Source organism: Anopheles marshallii, chromosome 2, assembly GCF_943734725.1.
Source record: "Anopheles marshallii chromosome 2, idAnoMarsDA_429_01, whole genome shotgun sequence".
NCBI lineage: Eukaryota > Metazoa > Arthropoda > Insecta > Diptera > Culicidae > Anopheles > Anopheles marshallii.
In genome coordinates, this window is record NC_071326.1 from 57,406,302 (window position 1) to 57,416,778 (window position 10,477).

General features: G+C 40.2%; 1 protein-coding gene across 1 annotated transcript; it reads left to right on the forward strand.

Annotated features, from left to right (window-relative positions):
* The first annotated feature begins 676 nt into the window (after positions 1-676).
* LOC128719382 (frizzled-2) lies at positions 677-2,731 on the forward strand. Its single transcript, XM_053813007.1, has one exon. It carries the CDS (start codon positions 677-679, stop codon positions 2,729-2,731), a length of 2,055 nt encoding a protein of 684 aa, XP_053668982.1.
* The last annotated feature ends 7,746 nt before the right edge of the window (positions 2,732-10,477 follow it).

Genomic DNA, 10,477 nt, shown 5'->3' on the forward strand with positions numbered 1-10,477 from the left:
TGCAACGATGCGTTTCGTGCATTGTAAAACGGCACCCAAGTAATATTCGCCAGTCGCCGGTCAATGGACCAAAAATGGAACACTTTTTGGAAGTAGTTCCAGCGCTATGTTCAAGTTTAACATTACGAAGAATCTTACTCAATTGTAAACCATATAACTTCAAAACAGCGTTTAATGAGCGTAAGGCTAAATATGGGAAACATTAAACTATTAATTAATTAACTAATTTATTTTACATTCTTTTGTTTTAAATGTTAATATCTTTATCATGATTAATATTTTTATAGCTTTTATGATTTTTGTAAAACAAATATTTCCCCACCAATAAACGGTGTCTTTTGTTTTCGTTTCATCCACAGAGTTCATAGTTTTAGACGATGTCGTAGGAGCATTATAAAACATCGTCCGAATGCAATTATTCAACATACCCGCTGCACATAAACCGCTTGGAGATGTTCGGCACGATGTGGACAATCTAACCGTGAAAACCACATGTACTAGGGACTCGAAGCAACCTGCCAAAGGGATTTAATCAGCTTATCGAGTAATTGAGTGTAAAGGCACTAGCGAAGTGCACCAGAGGCTACATTATCGTAACGAGGCGATAAAGCGCCACCGAGTAAAATCCCAATCAGACGAACACCAACGTACCACGTTTGACAACCATACAGACACGATGGCACAAGCACGAAGTAAACACAGATGGCAAACAATGCGAAGTGCATTGCAACACACCAGCGTACGCTGCTTCACTTGCGTACTGCCGATGCTGTTGTTGCTGATCAGCGGAAGGGTCGATGGTAGCTATCACTCCGGCGTTAGCCCAATGCCGCACGTGCCAGCTGTACCGAAAGACCCCAATTCACGTTGCGAAGAAATCACAATCCCAATGTGCCGCGGTATCGGATACAATCTAACCTCGTTCCCGAACGAGATGAACCACGAAACGCAGGAGGAAGCTGGACTAGAGGTGCATCAATTTTGGCCACTGGTAGAAATCAAATGTTCACCGGATTTGAAATTCTTCCTTTGTTCGATGTACACCCCGATCTGCATCGAGGACTACCACAAACCGTTACCGGTGTGTCGCAGCGTGTGTGAACGGGCGAGAGCCGGCTGTGCACCGATTATGGAGTCATACAGCTTCAACTGGCCAGAGCGAATGGCCTGTGAAAATCTACCTGTTTCGGGGGATAGTGATAATTTGTGCATGGAAATGCCGAATGAGGAAGAGCACGGAGATCGTGGTACCGGAGGTACATCCGCCGGCGGTAGTGGTGGATCGGGACATTCGAACAAACCGACGCGTAAATCCCACGGAGGTAGTGGTGGCCAAAACAGCGGTGGTGGCAACCAGCAAAACAACAAATGCAAGGGCAAGAATTCAAAAAACTGCCAAAATCCCCCAGGGGAAAGAACAAAAGAGTGCATGTGCCGGTGCCGGGAGCCACTGGTCCCCCTGGGGAGGGAAAGCACCACAACACTACTGCACCATCACGGCAGCCTAAGCAGCAACCAAAGTGTAAAAAGGGTCGGCGACGTGCAAAACTGCGCGATCCCGTGCCGGGGAGCGTTCTTCACCCAGGAGGAAAAGGACTTCGCCGGCATTTGGATAGCGCTGTGGTCCGGCCTCTGCGGCATAAGCACCCTAATGACACTGACCACCTTCCTCATCGACACCGAAAGGTTCAAATACCCTGAGAGACCGATCGTTTTCCTGTCCGCGTGCTACTTCATCGTTTCCTGTGGCTATCTGACGCGCATCTTTCTCGGCCACGACGAAATTGCATGCGATGGGAAATCGATCAAATATCCTTCGACAGGCCAGAGTTCCTGCACTATGATTTTCATTATGATTTACTTCTTCGGCATGGCGTCGTCGATATGGTGGGTGATCCTATCGTTCACGTGGTTCTTGGCGGCCGGGTTGAAATGGGGCAATGAAGCGATTTCGAAACATTCGCAGTATTTCCATTTGGCCGCGTGGCTCATTCCGACCGTGCAGACTGTGTCGGTTTTACTGCGACCCGCCGTTGACGGGGATCCTGTGGCAGGAATTTGCTACGTCGGCAACACCTCCGTCGAGAATCTGAAGAACTTCGTGCTGGCTCCGTTGTTTATGTATCTGGTAGTCGGAACCACCTTCTTGATGGCCGGATTTGTATCGCTGTTCCGCATTAGATCCGTAATCAAGCAACAGGGTGGTATCGGTGCCGGTTCCAAGGCAGACAAACTAGAGAAACTGATGATTCGGATAGGAATCTTCAGTGTGCTGTACACTGTGCCGGCAACAATCGTCATCGGTTGCCATCTGTACGAGGCGTCCTATTTCGAGGACTGGATGACCGGACTAACGTGTCCGTGCAAGGTGGCACCTGGCCTTCGACAGAAACCGCTCTACTCGGTGCTCATGTTGAAGTACTTCATGGCGTTAGCCGTCGGCATTACGTCTGGCGTTTGGATTTGGTCCGGGAAAACAGTTGATTCGTGGCGGCGGCTCTGGAGAAGACTGTTCGGTTCGCCTGACCCAACTGGTGCGGGACAGGTGCTGATTAAGCCGCGACCTCCACTACCCCAACCGTACGCTACGTCCGGCATCGGTGTGCCAGGATCGGCGGCAGCCTCACTACTGGCTACACCATACACACAAACCGTTGGCAGTGTGGCTTCCACCAGCCACCACCACCTGCACCATCACGTTCTCAAGCAGGCACCGCTTAGTCACGTATGACCTGGAGATATAGGCGGCGCATCTACCTTAACAGCCGGATCCGGATCGGTCGTTGATCCGCGCGCCGTCTCAGTCGTTGTAACGCTTCCCGGTCCGCAACCAGGGCAAGCACTCAGCGACTATGGTCCGATATAGTTGACCGTACGACCAGATACGGCAACTCGAAGAATACCACCCAGTAATCTAAGTGAACTGTGAATACCCGTTCGGTGCGCAACACTTCCCACTCGGCGATTTGCTTCTGGAGGACGAATTCTTTCTCTCGAGCCATATATAGCCATTACACACAATTGGTGTGCGAGTTTTGTACAGCAGAGCAGTGCGTTTTCGTCCATTGTCCGGCAGGTGATAGCATGCGTTGGGAATGAAATTGACCGAATGTGAAGCGAAGCGTGAAAGCAATTCTTAATAGTATTAAAACTAACTCAACTCAAATCGATACTACTTCTACTATGTGCTGACGCGTGGACAGACTTGTAACAGGTGTACGTGGTGGTGCGAACCAGACTAAAATGCTGCTACCACTGATCACACCATAAGCTATCATTATGCTCTATCTACCTTACCCGTAATCATGCGCCCACATACATATATGAATATGAATTAAAGCTCCCTGCGAATAACTTATCCGACAGACAAACATTAGTATAAGGACAGTTTCAAGTTAGCGGCTCTCTTTCTAGTCGATGATGTGGTTAGTAGTGGAATAGTGTTTTTAGAGATGGTAATAGATACATTGTTCGTGGAGATGGAGTATGGAGTTGTGGATGTTTGTAAGTTATATTTTATACATAGAGCTAAAGAACCCACAAACGTAAGCAAAGGAACGGAACGAATCGAAACAGCACGGGAATGAAAGCACTAAATAACCATTTCGTCGGTTCAATGTCGAGCGTGATAAATTGTCCGCCAAATCGACAGCGATTACCAGCTATCGAAAATGAAGGAATGAACAATAACCGCACAGGAAAGAAGGAAACGCAAGTGACAATACCCATTCATTCCTATTCATGCAGGCAAAAAACGAAGCAAAAAAAATATTTTTAAAATTGTATAATGAACATGAGAGTTTTCCAACGAAGATCGACATTCAAATGTCACTGCCACCAACATTATGTTGCTTTCGAATCTGTACACCTTAAACAACTTCAACCTAGAACGACAGCTTTGCATAATCCTCTGTAGTATAGTGCTTCTACCACAGCGAAGCACTCGAAGCAACCCCTATTTCAAAAATGGTGCATTTCAATGAAACTTTTATACGTAATTAGAGTTAATTTAAAGCGCTATTGGGCATAAACCAACGAACGTGAATTGGAAATTACTAATCCCTGCCCCCTTTCCGATAGCAATAGCAGTGTGCTGTCCAAACGTACATACATATTTGCAAATTAATGTCATTCATTCTGTATCTGTGTTTGATAGAGTTAGTGCAGCTTCGTCAAAATGCATTAATTGCATTTCGTTAGAGACCATATAACTTGTAGTCGCTTCGAATTTCCTGCCTTTCGCGTGTGAATTTATCGCGTTGTGCATATGTTGCACAACGGGCTACTTTCGCACGATACGGTTTTGTTAACGTTTGTTTCTTTCGTTTGTAACGCTTCCGTTGACTCTTGTTTTAACTTTCTTCACATCTGTTTGCCAAGTCATACTTCGTCCAGTTCATGTTTCTCTCAGATTGCCATATAAATGTCACAAGTGCGATACCCTGTTCGCGCCATGGAACGGGTTGCAAGTGACGGTTAATGTATAAGGTTAGGTTAACGTTAAGCTTCCTTCGATTCATCTTCCATTGGGGATTTACTTTGGGGTTTGGAGATGCGTCATGCATTTTTTTTTAATTTCCTAGATTTGTTTCATTTTTATTATTGTTTGTTGCCTTAGGTTCGAATTGGAAGTAGCAAACCTGTCGATGGTTTTGGCATATCTTTTTTTTTTTTTTAATTAGGTGAACAAATGAAACGCATGTTGTATCGGCTTTGTTTAATATATGGCTTAACAATAGAGTAAGCACCGAATCTCATCCTCCCGTGATGGCAATCGATGAGCAATCGATGTAAACCACGGGCAGAAGGATGAACTGTACATATCAACGTAATACAATAGCAGATACATTTGTATGCATTTTTAGATCAGTTCGATGCATCCGTTTCAAATTGTTGTCACCGCAATCCCAAAATGTAATGTCACCAAACACCGACAGATAGTGGGATATGGAATCGGATCATCCAAGAAATGAACAAACTAAAAATCAACTGTAAATGTTATGTAATTTATTTGTCACCCTTGGATAGGTGCGGCATAGGATAACCGATCCTCTTGATCCAGGTGTTCTAGTACCCCCTGGAGCATGGTGGAATTGCTTTTGTACAGTACGATAAATAGATATTTAGGTGCGTAAACTAAAAGAAATGAAAACAGAACAATAAGGAACACGCTAACTTTAAACAGACAGTTAAACCATTGTGCTGGAAACAGATAGATAATAACACATGGCCATGTCAAAAAGTACGGATATTCCGCAATAATTGCTTTCCTGAAAATCACAAAAGCTATCAAAAATGAAATCTCGGCAAAAAAGCAATTACAACACTATTCGGAACTGTCCTACTCATTAAGGCGGAAACATTCGTTTGCTAGCTTTCGAGCCATTTGTTTTTTTTTTATAAAGCATACCCAAGCTCTATTTATGTAGCGCAGTGCAAACTGTGTGCAGTAGATCATTGAACACCAAAGGCAACTGAAGCTCCCACATTTATGTTATCCCTTCGACTACAAATATATCTCGTTCCGATCTAAAGTATCCTGCTGATAGGTTAGTAGCGAGCGAAAATTAAAAGAATTTTAATGATCATGCACAATGTCGAAAGAGGGACGTACGGCTCGAAACGAAGTGGCGATAGTATCCAATGGATCTTGTTTTGCGCATAAAGGTTCAACAGAAGGATAATGTTGCAGGTGGAAGGAAAGGAAAGGAACATGAATTTTACAAATAAAGAAAACGTTTTAAAATTATCTGGTTTTAACAGATACATAGACTGTATACGAATATTGTTCATTTATTGCGTTGCATAGAGGAAAGCACAACCGTCACCGAAACCAAACATTTCTTTTTTATTGTTTTCTTTTATTACGATGTAATGCTTCAAGCTAAAAATCTTAGCCATGGTTCAGCTTCGTTTGGTTTCGGAGATAGGATGTTAGGTGACAGCATAAACTGTCCAATCAAAGATCAAGCAAGGACACCCGGGGAACCTCGCTGCCCAGGAAGCAGATAGTCATAAATCAAAACACAAAATAAAAATTGTATATGTGTGTGTGGTAGGATTATTTTCCGCTCCCTGTGTACGCACGTGCAGGAAACTTATAAATACTAGCGATAGAAACCCAGCCTCCGTAACGTAAAGAATACAACCTTTTTTGTAGGCTGGTAGAAATATATATATAACGTACGCGGAAGTGCACACAAACAAAACAACAAAAAAATACACTGAAAAACGCAGTAAAACTCTACTATAGTAAGAAGAAAACGTCTTATACAGTGGAAACGAAAGCATATTTTTAATTGTTTAATAAATTATTAAAATAATTAAAAAAACATTGTCTTTTGTACTTATTGCAGTGAAGAAGCGAAGTGATTCGAAGAAGAAAGAATTTCACTAACTAGTGCGCAATGAAATTACTTCTGCTGAAAAGGTCGATTGCAAGCCGATGGCCTGTCAACATTATCGAATACGCATTGGGGTTAAATCATTTAAAGCGTAAGTTATGAGAGTGTGAAAGAGTGATGACAGTGTATGTAAAATATGTAATCATATTTTTTTTGTGTAAAATTAATTTGTTTGTACATGCGATGTTTTAGTACCGTTTACTACCTTGCATGATCCATGTGTGATGATGATGATGCGTATGGCTGAAAAATAAAAGTAACATTTCAGCAATACGGCCTGGCCGTCCTTATTGAAAAAAGTAACATTTAATAAATAGGCTAATTTTGGATGGCATTTAAACAAAAACGTTTGCGGATAATTGCATGCCTTAAAATGTGCATGAATGCTATATTTCACACTAGAACTACTGGACAACACCAAACAACTCTATGGTAGTTGACTTTTATACAGATACGGCTTTATATATATAACTATGGGCGGAGTAGGCGGTCGCTTAGGGTCTCACCGTGTGGAGACCCCGAAAAAAGCCGTTTAGGAAAGCGCATATGGATTATGCCAGATAAAAGTCTGAGAAGGGCCTAAAAAAGGCCCCGAAGAGTACAAGAGGTATCTGGAGAAATTGGAACACTACCACACCGAAACCCTCCCCCCTCCGATTTCCAGCTCACGAAATAAGAAACTGAGAACATTAAGAGTAACAGAAGTAAGGTTGCCAGTGGAGATTTCAACTTGAATAGCATAAGCTTTGACAAGTTCAAATGATTAATAAGATAACTGCGACGCAAACATCTCAGATCACAGACGAAACAGAAAAAAGCTATTCGATAACTATCAACGACTCAATAAACGACTTATGTCAAGACGTTTTTTGTGGAGTCTAGCAAGGTCGGTTCTCAGGACGTTCTCCTGTCGCGGAAAGTACGTCCCTAATAGGATATTGGTGTCTGTGGACCTGGCCATATGCAAGGAACAGTCCCGAAAACTGGTAAACTATTACCCAATCAATGGTATTGGGCAGACCTCTTTAACGGACACTGGAGAATTAGTATAAGGGAGTATAATTGTTGGTGTATAGAATTCGACGCGTGCCGTAGAAAGTTTCTTGATGCCACCACTTATCGACGAATTTTTTTTATGTACTTGGTTAATAGAGTTTCAATATCTTAAAGATAATTTCGTCGCTCTCAAACCTGTGTTGGGATATAAGGTGGAACTCATGATCATTACAATGGAACACAAGTCTATCTGAAAAACATCACTATACAATACAAACACAATGCGAGATAAAGTAGCGAGCTTGTTTTCAATGCATTTTCTATCAAGGTCTCGTTGACAATTTGCTCCCATGCATTCCATGCGTGATTGTCCTTCTTCGAGTCATCATTGCAAGCGTTAGCACAATGTTGTCCATTTTCGCCAGATCGTTACAAAAAAACCTAAATTGTGTAAATCGCTCATAAAGTCGAAACATTTTTCCACTTCTATTCTGTCTATAGAGATTTGTGAACTGTTTTAAAAGCATTTTACTGTAGTAGTAATTTGGGAATGAACAATTCTTGTAATTTACAATAATAACAATAATTTAACGGGTTCGCCTACAGCATTCCACATTGATTTTTAAATATTATGGTATAGTGTTTTCTGGTGTTGATGATCTGTACAGGAAGGAAAGTAATCTTGTGCAGGAAAATAAAAACAGAACCCACGACAAAAATAGATGACTCTAACCTAACTTATGTGACCTAACTAACCTAAGCTAAATGTAAAGAAAGTAAAGGAAAGGGGAATGCGACTAATATTATAACATATTATCTATATTCCTAACCTAACGAAGGGTAATGAAAGAAGAAGGTTGTTGAAATTATTCCACTAACTGTTGAACTAATCTACAAGAGCTTCCATACCATCTTCTCTTATAAGATGTGTTTAATTTTTGTAAGAAACCATTCATTTTCATTATATTAACTATTTTATGTAGTTCATCGGTTCTGAACCACGGTGGGACATTTAAAACCATCTTTAATATCTTGTTTTGCATAACTTGTCATTTTTTTATGCGTCGATGCACAACTACTCCACGCTGGAGATGTATGGATGTATGTATGGATCGGCAGAAAGTATACTTTGAAAATCAATAGTTTGTTATTTAAACTTAATTTGGATTTTCTCTTAAGAAAAAGGGTAAAGTGTTTTTATCATTTTTTCTGCTTTACCTTTTACGTTTTCGATGTGGTTTCTGAAGGTCATATGTTTTTCTACATGAACCCCTAGGTATTTAATCCTCTCCTTTCCTCCTGTGCTCTCCTCTCCTCTTTCCATTGAATATTGTCTATATATATACGTTATTCTATATTTAATATATTCGTTAAATTTCAGCTCTTTTTGAGGTAATCTGCGAAAGCTTGTGTTTCTTGTGAAGTACACTGCTTCGGATTTATAACAGTTTGTTTTTAGTTTCCAAGTATTGCAAAATTTTTCGTACACTTTAAGTGCTTTGTTTAGTGAACTAAGAATACATTTCGGGTTTTTGGCAGCTATTGTAATCGCAAAATCCTCTGCATAGCAACAATTAGTGCAATTTGTTGATGTGGGAATATCCGACACATAAATATTGAGAAGGTCCGGAAAAGTATGCTGCCCTGCAGAACTCCAGCCGGAAGTTCGTAAGTATCTGACTTGGTTTGCCCTATGTACACCATATTTTTCCTGGAAAGAAATGATCGGATTTATTTTTATGATGAAGCTTGGGAATTTATACTTGATTAATTTGAACAGTAATCCATTGTGCAACATAGAATCAAACGCTTTTTGCGTTGTCCAGTAATACTAAACCAGTAGATTTTTTTTAGCTCGGTTGTCAAGAACAAAGTTTTTAAGTCTGTGTATCTAATGGGTAGTTAACTTAACGGGTTGAAAACCAAATTGAAATTCTGGAATTATATGGTTTTCATCTGTATGAATACGTAGCTGAATAGTAATTTTCTTAAGCAACTTAAGAGCGATATAGGTCTGTAGTTCCCTGGCTATTATTTTGTAAGTTTTCCATTGAGTAGGAAAATAACTAAGTTTGAGGCACGCGTTATAAATTAGATTAATATGAATTAACACCTTCATTGAAAGCTGTTTAATTATCTTGTAATTTATATTGTCGATTCCAGAGGATTTTGCATTTTTAAGATTTCTTATAATTTGTATCAGGGTTTTAATATGATATGATAAAATATGATGATGTTTGATATGATGAAAAATATTTCTTGATAGTGATTCTAATTTGCTTTTCTAATGGACTTATTTTATGGTATGTTAGGGTGTGAGCATTTAGAAAATGCTCTTTTAGGGCATTACTTTTTTCAACTGCAGTAAGTAAATGTTGGTTTCCTATGATAAAAGTGGGGGTGCTATTCTGTTTGTTTTTAATAATTTTAAATAAATTGTAAAGTCGGTTGCTATTATTATGTTGCGTGTTAATACTGGCCAACGTGTTAGTCCATGCTGAGTTACGCACATCTGTTAGATTTGATTCAATTTAGTTTTTCAGATAGAGATAAGTATTCCTATAGTGTGAATTAAGCCTGTGTCTTTGCCATTTTTTTCCTATATTTATTTCTTATTTTTATAAGCCAAATTATGTAGTCCGGAATTACAATGTTATATTTGCCAGGAATGACTTTTGGGATGGTTTGATTTTGTGCTATTCAAATGATTTTGGTGAATTTGTGGAGCATATCGTCGATTTGTACTTTTGTTTTTATGTCATTTAAATGGGTGGTGTTTGATTCCAAAGAGTTGTTAATAAGGGGTTTGAAAGTTTTCCAGTCTGCTTTCCTGTAATCTGGGATGCGTTTATCTGGAACTATATATATATAGTTGTTCTAATTAGGCTGAATAAAAACTCGGCAAGTAATCGGACGTGAGGGAAGTGATCGTTTTTAGTTGACTGAAGGCTCTAAGATTATTTGTCAGTGTTAAATCTAGCGTAGCTGGGTTACGTTTGGAATCAGCAGGTATATATGATGGATTGTCAGGGTAATACACTGATAGTTGTCCTTTTTGAGATTCTTCAAAAAGAAGT

Excerpts from the sequence above, each read along its gene's own strand:
- LOC128719382 (XM_053813007.1), top strand. The coding sequence starts at position 677 with ATGGCACAAGCACGAAGTAAACACAGATGGCAAACAATGCGAAGTGCA.